This window comes from Amblyraja radiata, chromosome 9 (genome assembly GCF_010909765.2).
Source record: "Amblyraja radiata isolate CabotCenter1 chromosome 9, sAmbRad1.1.pri, whole genome shotgun sequence".
NCBI lineage: Eukaryota > Metazoa > Chordata > Chondrichthyes > Rajiformes > Rajidae > Amblyraja > Amblyraja radiata.
Window position 1 is genome coordinate 3,414,622 of NC_045964.1, and position 13,354 is coordinate 3,427,975.

At 44.5% G+C, this 13,354-nt stretch overlaps 1 protein-coding gene across 4 annotated transcripts in view; it reads right to left on the bottom strand.

The window, feature by feature from the left end:
* Positions 1 to 6,861: 6,861 nt before the first annotated feature.
* The window catches only part of slc25a29 (solute carrier family 25 member 29), a 39,473-nt gene continuing 32,980 nt past the window's right edge, over positions 6,862 to 13,354 (bottom strand). For 2 of the 4 annotated variants that reach the window (XM_033026507.1, XM_033026508.1), the window contains 3 exons: positions 12,463 to 12,529; positions 12,067 to 12,150; positions 6,862 to 7,867 (listed from right to left, as the gene is read on the bottom strand). In XM_033026507.1, the coding sequence (XP_032882398.1) occupies positions 7,124 to 7,834 (711 nt within the window). In that variant the 5' untranslated portion in view covers positions 7,835 to 7,867; positions 12,067 to 12,150; positions 12,463 to 12,529 and the 3' untranslated portion in view covers positions 6,862 to 7,123. The remainder of the gene's footprint in view (positions 7,868 to 12,066; positions 12,151 to 12,462; positions 12,530 to 13,354) is intronic. The other 2 variants (XM_033026506.1, XM_033026509.1) reach the window with 1 other exon arrangement.

The window sequence follows — 13,354 nt, forward strand, 5'->3', positions numbered from 1 at the left end:
CCTGTTCACACTAGTTGAATTGACTACTTTATTAGCCAAGTACGTACACATACAAAGAATTTGCCTTGGTGCTTTGCTCGCAAGTAACAGCACGATATACAGTAGACAATCAAAAATAAAACATAATTTAAACGTGCAGAATGAAATAAAATATGAGCACAAAGAGCTACTGCTCATGGGGACAAAAAGCTGTTTTTATGTCTGGCTGTGGCAGCTTTGACAGTCCGGAGTCGCCTTCCAGAGGGAAGTTCTTCAAAGAGTTTTTGGCCAGGGTGAGAGTGGTCAGATGATCTTAACCGCTCTCTTCCTGGCCCTTGCAGTGTACAGTTCGTCGATGGGGGGGGGGGGGGGGGGAAGGGGGAAGGTTGGTGGCTGAGCCAGACTGATGGAGAAGGTGAGGCCAGACTATGATGGCGGTATAAAACTGGACCATCATTGCCTGTGTCAGATTGTTTTCTCAGCTGCCGCAGGAAGTACAACCTCTGTTGGACCTTTTTGACTAGAGTCAATGGTGGTGCCCCCCCCCCCCATTTAAGGTCCCTGGAGATGATGGTTCCAAGGAACTTAAATGACTCCACAGATGTGACTGGTGTTGATGGTGAGTGGGGGGAGGGGGAGCTTTCATAAAATCTACAATTCCACCGTCTCAAGAGCATTGAGCTTCAGGTTGTTGCTACGGCACCACTTCCCGTCAGATTCCTCCTCATCCTGGATCAGTCCAATCAGGGTTGTGTCGTCCGCAAACTTGAGAAGCTGTCTGTGGAGATGCAGTTGTTGGTGTAGAGAGAGTAAAGGAGAGGGGAGAGCGCAACCTTGCGGTACTCCTATGCTGCGGGTCTGAGATCGGCTTTCCTAGTCTCACATGCTGCTTCCTGTCTGGCAGGAAGTTGGTGATCCACTGACGGGTTTAGGCACAGTCAGCGGCGAGTGGAGTGTAGTAGCTCTGGCACAATGGTGAATGCAGAGCGAAAATCCACAAACAAAATCCTTGCATAGATCCCCTGGCGGTCTAGGTGCTGGAGGATAAAGTGCAGGCCTAGGTTGACTGCATCATCCACTGATCTATTGGCCCGGTATGCAAACTGCAAGGGGTCCAGCAGGGAGTTTGTGATATTTTTCAGGTGGGCCAGCACAAGTCTTAAGGGTCTTCATGATTACAGAGGTCAGTGCAACAGGCCATGAAGACCTGTTTGGGTATGGGAACAATAGTGGAGACTTAAGTAGGCATGGACCGATTGAAAATGTCTACATAGACTGGTGCCAGATGTTCGGCACAGAGCTCGAGGGTAGAAGGAGAAACATTGTCTGGTCCTGGAGATTTCTGGCTTTTCTGTCTCTGGAATAGCTTTTCCACCTCCTCAATTGCTATTATTAGTGATGGAGAAGTAGCCAGACTGATGTTGGGCAGCAAGGAGGGGGGAGTAGTGGTGGAGGACCCAGTCATTGCAGACGAGTCAGGGTGTGAAGTGGTGATTGAGGAGGAATGGGTGGAGGAGAGAGGGAGGGAGGGGGTACCAGGGTTATGTTTCTATCTATCGAACCTCCAGTAGAACTCGTTCAGGTTGTTGGTCAGCTGACGATTGTCCAAGGAGCAGTGGTTTTCCTCTTGTAGCTGGTGATTTCTTGCAAGCCTTTCCACACTGAAGAAGAGTAATTAGCTGAGAACTTGCTCCTTAACTTCTCAGAGTACTTTTCCTTGACAGCTCTGATTCCTCTTCTCAGCTTGTACTTGGCCTGCCTGTAGAGGTCTGCATCCCCGCTCCTAGTGGGAATGCAACTGTCCTAAAAAAAGCTGACATGTCACAGTGTCTGTATATTCATCGAAGCTTGTGGTTGCTTCCCTGAACACATTCCAATCAGTGCACTCAAAGCAGGACTAAGTTTTCAATGCCATCGCTTGTCCACGTTTTCATTGTTATGACCACAGGCTTAGCAGATTTTAGTTTCTGCCTGTTTCTGCCTGTAGGTCGGAATAAGGTGAACTAAACAATGATCAGAGTCCCAGAGCGATATGCTTTCCTGACTAGTAAAACAATGATCGGGTGTTCCTTCCTCTCTGGTGGGGCAGGTAACGTGATGTCTGTATTTTGGTAGCTCTCGGCTGAGGTTAGCCTTGTTAAAATCCCACCAAATAATGACCATGGAATCACTCTACTCTTATTACCTGGTCAGTGAGTTGTGTTTGTGCCTCACGTATGCAGGCTTGGTGGGTTGGGGGAGGGAGGAAGGATGTAAACTCTAGCGTGTAGATGAAAGCCATCCAGTTGCAGCATATTGTCTGGGGTCGACTAACACAGCCAGGTCTCGGTGAAGCACCAGGCAGCGGCTCGAGAGAAGTCCTTGTTTGTTTGGCACAGGAGTTGCATTTCGTCCACTTTGTTGTTGAGAGAAAGTAGATTTGCAAGGAATATACTCGGGAGAAGTGTGCGTAATCCTCACCAGCGAAGTCGGGCGAGTGCTCCAGAGCGCTTCCCCCAGGTCCTCCTGTCTCAAGACCTCGAACACAGCCACAGCCCTGCCAACGAGTATGTCCAAATAATCCAGCGAGAGAGAGGAATCTGGAGCAATGCTTGGAGGTACCGAATATCTGATGTTAATGAGCACCTCTCTCATGAAAGTGATCTGTGTGGAATTTTCAGACAAAACTGCAAGGAGCAGTACACCATGGCAATCATCGTCAGTGCCACCTAGTTCTGTTATCCCGTTCCTACAAACTAGGGACTATTTACAGAGATCAATTAACCTACAAACCAGTACGTCTTTGGGATGTGGGTGGAAACCGGAGGAAATCTACGTGGATGTACAAGCTCCCAACACAGACAGTACCAGAGGTCAGGATCAAACCCAGGTCTTCAACGCCGTGAGGTAGCAGCTCTACCACTTTGCTGCCCTTTTCGTTAAAAACTGATCACTATTTCAAAGGGATGAATAGCAGTAATACTCAAAAGATTTGGCAGAGCTGAATGGTGGTGAGGGAAATGATACAAAAACAATTTTTAAAACGACAAACCACAAATTGACAGGAATTTCATCTGAATATGGATTTTATTTTCCCTTCCAGTCCTCATTGGGTACTTTACATAGTAAGTACTCTGTAAAACAGTCAGGTTGGAACCATTCACAGCACAAATTCATTGACCAGAAGTCAAACCGGTACTGTATTGTTAAGCATGCATTTTCAATTCAGAAATGGAACATTTTCAAATATATAGACATTCGTCAAGGTTTCCAGAGTCAAACACTTAAAAATGCAATTTGCTTGAATAGTTACAAAGTTGATCATAGTGCTAGGAACAAACAATTTCTCTCCTCTCACACTGAAATAAAGTGTAACGTGCCCATTGAAATTTCAAGAGTCCTGGAGTTAGTTGAAAGTGCTGAGAATCCAGCATCTCGGATCAATATGTATTGCACTTGTCCCAAATTACAGTGCAGATCAAGTCCTGTAATCTTACCCATTCTCAGTCATTGAATGTTACATTAACTGCCCAGAATCAAAACATGCTTTCCAGAAAATGCATAAAAATGGGCCGGGTGGGGAATTATGCATTAAAAATTACAATTATTTTTTTTTAAAGATTTGCTTTTAAAAAATTAAAACTGGTAGATGAAACCAGGAGCTTAAATTTTCACCTTGAAGCGTAAAGCTTAAAACTGCTGTGTACTATACACTTAAAATAACCTGTTTACCGTTTCTAAAAATAATCCATAATCCTACTGAAGCCCACGCATGTAATTAAAACAAGATTGATTTCTGCTCCATTCGCCTGAAGGCAAGTTTGAACCTCTACTCTGATCACAGCCATTCCACACATTTCTTAACTAGCTGTCAATTTGCCTGCAATCTTTACAGTTCACCACAATTTTGACCCCCATAAGAGGCAAAGGCAGATTATATTCTGAAGCATGCATGGTGTTCAAGGTAGTGTGACACTGAAGAGTATGAGAATTAGGAAAATAATCTACATGGACCCAGATTACACGAACATTTATCTGATCTGGTCAACTAACATCTGTCGGACTACTGACTTGTGGGGTCAGTTTTTAAATATAGTCACAATTCTTCTCCAATATACCATAACAAAACTGAGAACTTATATTGATGTACTGTGTATAAATTAGAATTAACAAGGAGTTTCCTTGCAAGATAGGGTGGTCAAGGCAGCTTTCAACACATTGGCCTTCATCGGTCAGAGTATTGACCATGGAAGTTGGGAGGTCATGTTATAGTTGGAAGATACATTGGTGAGGCTGAATTTAGAGTATTGGGTTCAGTTTTGGTCACCCTGTTAAGCTGGAAAGGGTGCAGAGAAGATTTACGAGGATGCTCCCAGGACTTGAGGGCCTGAGCCATAAGGGACTCTATTCCTTGGAGTGCATGAGGATGAGGGGTGAGCTTATAGAGGTACACAACATCATGAGTGGAATAGATCAGGGTAAATGCAACAAATCTTTTACCCGCAGTAGGGAAAACCAGAGAGCATAGGTTCACAGTGAGGGGGGTGGGGGCACGGAATATTGAATAGGACCCAAAAGGGCAGTTATTTTATTTTATAACCACAAAGGGTGGTGGGTGTATGGAACAAGCTGCAGGAGGTAGTTGAGGTAGGTGTCATCGCAATGTTTCAATAGCATTTAGTCAGGTACATGGATAAGAAAGGTTTAGAGGGATATGGGCCAAACGTGGACAGGTGGGACCAGTGTCGCTTAAGCATGTTGGTCGGCGTGGGCAAGTTGGGCTGAAGGGCCAGTTTCCACTCTCTATAACTCTGACTCCAGGTACCAGTGCATTAAAATGATGTGCACTCAGATTCCTGAAAACCCAGTGGTTGGCCCCATGTAAAAATCTATTTGTATATACCAGTTCACTCAAGTCACCAGGTACAAGGACATCGCAATAGGAACAAAACTGGTGTAGTGGGAAAGGATGCTTGGCATGTCTCAAAATGTACAAGCCTATTACTGCAAATCTGGCTATAAACTATGTATTCTTGTTATCAGATCTCAGCAAACAAAACATATCTGCAAGGTTGTAACACTGTACAACCAAACAAAGTAGATGCACAGAACCAGAGGATAAAGGCCCTGTCCCACGGTGCGGGTTCATTCCAAGAGCTCTCCCGAGTTTAAAAAAACTCGTGGTAAGCACGGAGAATTAATGTAGCGGGTACGTCGGAGCTAGGAGACGTCTCTTAGCGCTAATGGCAGGTAGTCGTGCGTGAAGACTCGCTAACGGCAGGTAAGCTCGGGAAGACTCGAGAAGATATTTCAACGTGATGAAAAATGTCCACGAGAGCCTTGAGTACCGATGAGTGGCCATTACCGTAAATCTCCGAGTTCGAATCAGGGCAAACTCGGGAGAGCTCTTGGAATGAACTCGTACAGTGGGACAGGGCTTTAAGAGTTTAAGGTGAGAGAAGATGCAACCGTTTCCACACAGCAGGTGGTGCGTACATGGAACGAGCTGCCGGAGATAGCCAAGCCAGGTACTACAACATTTAAAAGGCATTTGGACAGGGACATGGGTATGAAAGGTAGAGGGATACGGCCCAAACACAGGCAGGTGGGACTAATAAGATGGGGCATCTTGGTTGGCATGGGCACATCGGACCGAAGGGCCTTTTCAGTGCTGTACTACTCGTTGACTGAAAGCCTATGCCGATTTAGATAATGAATGTCGTATTTAGAGAGAGCACTCTGACAGTCTGCCACCCTGAATGCTGGTTACTGCGAAACAAGCAAACTTTGGTGCTCTTAGACCTTACAGAATACAAGAGAAAAAAGGATTTGCATTTACAGTAGCTTCCTACTGGATATTCTTAAAGTGCTCTACACCCAGTGAAGTGCCTTTGAAGCAGCAAATATGGTCTGTTTTAGTGTCTGCGACTGAATGATAAGCACGATACTAAAAGCTAATTATCACCAATAAAATTTCCCCATTATGCCGTGTACAGTGCAATAAGATACAACTTTCACCTGTTGAGGTGGGCACAGGTTCAGCCATGTTAATTAGCTTTCTATATACAGAGCTGCCAAGTTTTGTCAGAGCATTTCAATATTCTAGTACCTGAAAATCAGCATTTTGCTGAGGAAATCAGGATTTTTACGCAGTGCCATTTTGCTGAAAAAAGTGTTTTTTTTTTAATGTGTGCTCATACCCATGTAAGAGTACAAGAGTGCATAACCTTGCTACCAATTGACATGTCTCCTACGCACCTTACTTGACAGTGCATTCACTGCCATCTCTTTGTATACTGCTGTTTGAACGTCTGCTTCCTGCTTTTAGCACCAGATGATGATATGGAAGCCATTTTGGAAGCCTCCCTCTCTCATTATCCCTCCTTTCTCTCTTTCCCCTTCCTCTCAGTCCCTCCCTCTCTCCGTCCCATTCCCTCGCTCCCACTCCCTCTCCTGTCTGTGACCAAAGCGTTATGTGTAAAGCCCATAACACTACGTGTAGAGGCAATAGCGCCCCAGCTGGGAGCGTTATTTTTTAGAACCCATAGCGCTGTTCGTTTAAATTCCCACGTGTTAAACTGACAGCGCTGTTTAAACCTGGAGCGGGAACAGGCAGATCAAAGCTTACAAAAATAATCATCCTGATCTTGAAATTTAAAATACTAATCTGCTATAACTTTTAGAGGTGCAGTATGACTTTTTATATCCTTGCATTTAAGCAGCAAGATGAAACAGGAAGTCGGGCTGATTTTTTAAAAAATCCATATTTTACAAAGCAAATCCATACATCCGTATTCTGATCGCATTTCCGTACAAAATACAGAAGATCCTTACTACTTGGCAGCTCTGAATACAGTACATGCAACAAATATGGGGGGTGAGCAGAAGGGAAGAAAATAAAAATCACATTTTCCTACCTATTTTTATTCATTAAAATACATTCTATACATTGATTTGATACAAGACGTGAAGCTGTAATCTCACAAAACACAACTACTGGAATTCTGTTCAAAGTAAAACCCATGGCTGTATTTTATAAAGAATTCATTCTTACATATTTACACCCCAATATTTTTTTTAAAATATAATTTCACTAGACTTATAAAAATAGATCAAGTAAAATTCAGTTATCACAGCACTAAGTAACAGGGAGACAACGCTGGCTTTAGAGGCTGGAAGGCTGCTGGATTGTTGGGGCAGCCTCTTGCGGCTTGCAGGCCTCATCAGCCCGTGAGTACATGAGGAACATCGTGACAGTGGCAAAGGTGGCCGCATTGACGGGGAAGGCTCGGAGGAGGGTGGAGGTGAGACCCCGTGCAAACACCTGCAATCCCTCCTTCCTGTAACTCTGCCGGACACAGTCCATGATGCCACTGTACTGGTTTATCCCTCCCACTCCGTCAGCCTGCAGCCGGGACTTTATTACGTCGACCGGGTAGGTGGAAAGCCAGGACACAATCCCGGACATGCCACCGGCAAACAGGAGTTTAGGAATTATAAAGCTATCATCAAGTTCGCAGTTTAAGGCCCTGGTCAGACAATCGTATGTGAGGAAGTAAAAGCCAAATCCAGGCAACTCTCGAACAATGGTGGTCACCATGCCTTTGTTGATTCCACGGATGCCGTGCTTTCTGTAGATTCTCACCAAGCAGTCCAGCGAATTCTTGTAGACTCTACTTTTGACCTGATATTCACCCATGCCTTGAAGTTGCATCCTAGTCTTTGCCAGCTCCATGGGGCAACAGATAACACACTGGATGCCCCCAGCTGCCGCCCCAGCCAGGAACTGGTTCAGAGGCGTATCCCGTCCCAAGTGACGCATTGCATTCCCTTGCACACCAAAGACGATGGCATTGATAAAGGTCAGACCCATCATTGGGGAGCCAATACCCTTGTAAAAACCCCAAACCTGCAGGAGAACATTAACAAATGTTTAACAAATGGGACAATCGGCAAATTAATACACCTAAAAATTCTGCATTTGAACCCTGGATAATAGCATTTAGCCTGCAATATTAGAAATGCACTCTTAAAAAACAACCAATACTTTCTAGCAAGGTACTTTTTGATGTTGACTTTGATCCAAGTGCCTCATGCTCTAATGTCAATACGAATGCAGGAATGTTTTGGAACCTGTGACACACGGCTGCATTTGTTGCTTTAGCTCAAAAAGCCTCCGAAACAGTGTTGCCCCAGCAGTTTTTTTTAAAATCTGAAATCCCAGGATTTAGACTTCTCTTTGAAAACGTCAAATGTCAAAGAAACAAATGATCAACGTTTGTTCAACAAATGATCACTTTTACATCAATGAGTGAATCAGTCGTCATTTGCCAATGCAATGTTATATCGGCATCTTTCCAAAAATGAAGAAGTCACCATGCAAGTACACTGCAGTGTTTAATAGCGCCAGAAACCTGGTACAATAACACTCACACGCTTTAATACAGCTAGTGTGTTTCCTTGTAGTGGACGAGTTAACAATAACCCTTGGTGGCGCAGCGGTAGAGTTGCTGCCTTGCAGCGCCAGAGATCCAGGTTTGATCCTGACTACGGGTGTTGTTTGCACGTTTCATACGTTCTCCCCGCGACAGTGTGGGTTTTCTCCAGGTGCCCCGGTTTCCCTCCACACTCCAAAGACGTACAGGTTTGTAGGTTAATTGCCTTCAGTTAAAAAAATTGTAAATTGACCCTGGTGTGTAGGATAGTCGGCATGAACTTAGTGGGCCAAAGGGCCTGTATCAGTGTTGTATCCCTAAAGCCTAAACATTGGCTGCAACCCAGCAGGTGGCTCCAAACATCAAAGAGGGACAAAAGGCATTTGGTTTAGTTTACTTTGGAGATACAGGCTGGAAACAGGCCCTTGGGCCCATCAAATCCACACTGACCATCATTCTATCCCACACACTCAGGACAATTTTACCAAAGCCAATTAGCCTACAAACCCACTCTTCTTCAGAATGTGGGCAGAAACCAGAGCACCCGGAGAAAATCCACACGGTCACAAGGAGAACATACAAACTCCGTACAGACAGCAGCACCCGTAGTCAGGATCGAACCCAGGTTTCTGGTGCCAAGGCAGCAACTCTGCTACTGTGCCTCTCAAGGCTATGGTACCTGTATTCCCAGGTGGTCTCCCATCCAAGTACTAACTAGGCCTGAGCCTGCTTAGCTTGTGAAAATCAGGTATCCTTCACTGGTAACTGCCCCCCACCAGAACACAATGGAGAAAGTCAACAGGCACACAATTGAAAGGATGAGTGCCAATGCTACAACTTGCCTCTTGACACACCAGAAAAGTAACAGTCTCAACATAGCAGAAGTTGGAATTCTAATGCGAGTAACACTATCAGCTCCAGCTGCCAATACTCCAAGGGATGACAATAGTTGGCCACCAGTGTTGTATTAAGAAACAGGAAGCCCACCCGTCTAGGATTACTCCTCCGCAAGCTCACTTACACAAGCAACCCAACAGCCAATTCAATCAATGCAGAAACAAGGAACTGTAGATGCTGGTTTACCAAGGAAGGACACAGAGTGCTGGAGTAACTCAGGGGGTCAGGCAGCATCTCTGGAGAACATGGATAGGTGACGTTTCGGGTTGGGACTATTCTTCAGACTGATTGCTGGGGTGGGAGGAAAGAAAACTAGAAGAGTGAAGGTGCGGACCAAAGTCAGGCGGAACATTTCGTTTAACCTTTTTATATTTCAATCTATTTTAATTGTACAAACCACTGAAAATGTCCAGCCTTCCCAAATGAACCAAATAGAATCTCTCTTTGACTAGTCATTAATTTTACATTGGGCATCGATTCTTTTTTTCCCAGACCAACATTTCAACATTCCATCCTTTATAATAATGTCAGATCTCATTGCGTTTCATCTTCTACTTTGTGGCGGTCCCAATCTTTATTTCGCTATCTCCATTTATTTTTAATGGGATAGCAAAAAAGATTGCACTTTATTTATTTCCTGATGTGTTCCTATTTATTCTTAAGTGTGTTTGGCTGCGTTGCCTGCTTGATGGATGGCATCAGTTGCTGGAAGCTGCTATGTAGTTATCCAAGCAGAAATCATTCACACATCGATGACCAACAATGGTTTCCTTGGAATCATCCCTTTCTCCCATGATGGGACCTACTATGTACAACATCTGAATTCAGTCTTCAATGCTTGTATCTCACAATCTGCCTCTTTTCACAACCTTTGTCCAAGAATCTGCCCTGGGCTTAGGAGGGAGATAGATCAGCCATAATTGAATGGCAGGGTAGACTTGATGGGCCGAATGGCCTAATTCCACTACAATTCCTGCTGACTTTATGATCACACACACACACACGAAACATCACCTCAGTGTTCTCCAGAGATGCTGCATGACCTACCGAGTTACTCCGGCACTTTGGGTATTAATTTGTGCATTACCAGCATCTGCAGTTCCTTGTATCCACATCCAAATTGAAACATTGGCTGTACTTCAAATGTTCACTCTCATTTGTTCCAAGTGCTTGTCCATGTCAATATGAATGCAAGTCATGTTTAGACATTGTGACAATCTGCCTGCATGCTCAACATGTCTATGAAAAGCAACACAGCACATTTGAAAGATAAATAGATCGGGAGATGTAAAGAGGTGGGAAAGGGAAGTGTACGAGAATGTGAATGTGTGATTCAAATTGAAAGCATGCAGGTCTGCACTCGTTCACGCCAGTGAGAATGTGCAACGGATGTTAATACTGTGCCTAGAGCACTATGTGTGTCCCACATCCCAGGTGATGAATGGGCCAAGCCTATGGCACAGGACAGGAACAAGATTGATCGCTGATCTTGGTGCAAATGAGAGGATCATTGTAAAGGTCTTATCGGTCAAGCCCAGCATCCAATGGGTCCAAGCTCACACAGAGAGTGGTGAATCTCTGGAACTCTCTGCCACAGAAGGTAGTTGAGGCCAGTTCATTGGCTATATTTAAGAGGGAGTTAGATGTGGCCCTTGTGGCTAAAGGGATCAGGGGGTATGGAGAGAAGGCAGGGATGGGATACTGAGTTGGATGATCAGCCATGATCATATTGAATGGCGGTGAAGGCTTGAAGGGCTGAATGGCCTACTCCTGCACCTATTTTCTATGTTTCTATGTTAAGTTAAAAGTGTGAACGTTTTGCTTCGAGTCGAGTTTAGAGATACAGCGTGGGAACAGGCCGTTTGGCCCATCGAGCCCATGCCAACCAGCGATCACCATACACTATAACCATATAACAATTACAGCACGGAAACAGGTCATCTCGGCCCTACAAGTCGGTGCCGAACAATTTTTTTCCCTTAGTCCCACCTGCCTGCACTCATACCATAACCCTCCATTCCCTTCTCATCCATATGCCTATCCAATTTATTCTTAAATGATACCAACGAACCTGCCGCCACCACTTCCACTGGAAGCTCATTCCACACAGCCACCACTCTCTGAGTAAAGAAGTTCCCCCTCATGTTACCCCTAAACTTCTGTCCCTTAATTCTGAAGTCATGTCCTCTTGTTTGAATCTTCCCTATTCTCAAAGGGAAAAGCTTGATCACATCAACTCTGTCTATCCCTCTCATCATTTTAAAGACCTCTATCAAGTCCCCCCTTAACCTTCTGCGCTCCAGAGAATAAAGACCTAACTTATTCAACCTTTCTCTGTAACTTAGTTGTTGAAACCCAGGCAACATTCTAGTAAATCTCCTCTGTACTCTCTCTATTCTATTGTGTTCTAGTTCTATCCTACCCAATAGGGACAATTGGCAGAAGCCAATTAACCTACAAACCTGTCCATCTTTGCAGTGTGGGAGAAATCCCACACGGACACAGGGCAAATGTACAAACTCCGTACAGACGGCACCCGTGGCCATGATTGGTCCCGAGTTTCTGGCGCTACAAGCCAGCAACGTTACCGCACAGTTTCTGGACGACGACGCCGCTCTTTAACTGAACAATCTACCGGCACCTCGCCCTCCACACTTTCATCAGAAGACTGTCTGGCTAAGTGAAGTTCCAAAAGGTGGCCAATCTATGACATTTAACGAGCAAACAGGAAGAGGAAATCGGAACTGGTGTTCTGATGAAGGTTCGGGCCACTTACAGATTCCTGTTTAAGAATAGACCGGAAGCAATGTATAGTGCCATGATAACGAGGCTGATTGGAATTCTGTACTTGAAGTCGAACCTAGAAAACAAACACATGTTAAAAGGAGGACAGAGCAGGTTGGGCAGCATTAACTGCAAGGCAATTAGTGCCACAGTTTAGACTAAAAGCGCAAATGCATTTGTGAAATGATATTTGGGTATGAGTAGCATTCATTTATTTCTACGTCTACTTCAAATATACATTAAGGTTTTAATTCTACAAAGTTTAAAGAAGAAATAAATACACACTAAACATGTTTAACACTCCAGTTTTTGTTGAAAGCAACAGTCACTTGAATGTAGGTTAGAGTGGACAGAAGCAAGGAGATAACGTCACCTTTTCTGTACTTACTAGGTCTCCTGTGATGAGGCTTATCTCTCATCACAAAGTACACTTTTGCTGTTAATGTTGACAGCCCCTAGCTCAGAAAGTAGAAGTAGTTAAATGCAACAAATCACACATCACATGAAAACAGCATCACATGAAAATAAGGCGGCGCAGCAGTAGAATTGCTGCCTCAGCACCAGATACCCGGGTTTCGATCCTGACCTCGGGTGCTGCCTGTGTGGTGTTTGCATGTTCTCCCTGTGACCACATGGGTTTACACATGGGTGCTCTGGATTCCTCCCACATCCCAAAGTCGCACGTGTGGGTTTGTAGGTTAATTGGCCCTCTGTAAATTGTGTTGGCTGTGCATGCAGGTTATATGGCCCTCTGTAAATTGCTGCCAGTGTGTAGGCAGCGGCTGTGAAGTGGGATAACACAGAGCTCGTGTGAACGGGTGATCAATGGACAGCATGAACTCAGTGGCTGAAGGGCCTGTTCCCATGCTGCATCTGTAAACTAAACTAAAGCAAGACTTCAAATATGACACGAATGCCTCAGCAACTGGGTTTAGAAGTTTTCACAGTTACATAGATATTTGGTGACCCGTTTACCTGCACTAACAATGGACCTGATCTTTGTCACTGAGCAAATAGAACTGATTAGATTTGCCTGAATAGCAATGTCAAAGCAAATAGCGTTACACTTTTTTTGGTGGTGGTGATGGTGAAAGGGAATGTAATGAAGTTCTTGACGTCCCACCTCAAGGGTCAAGAGTGTTTAATGGCCATAAGTGATGGAACAATTAAACTCACTTGCTGCAGCTTTACAGGCCCACAAACCAACAGTACAGAAAAATAATACCATCAATTAATAACCAGAATGCTAGGTTGCAAAATATTGCAAAGCTGCAGTACGT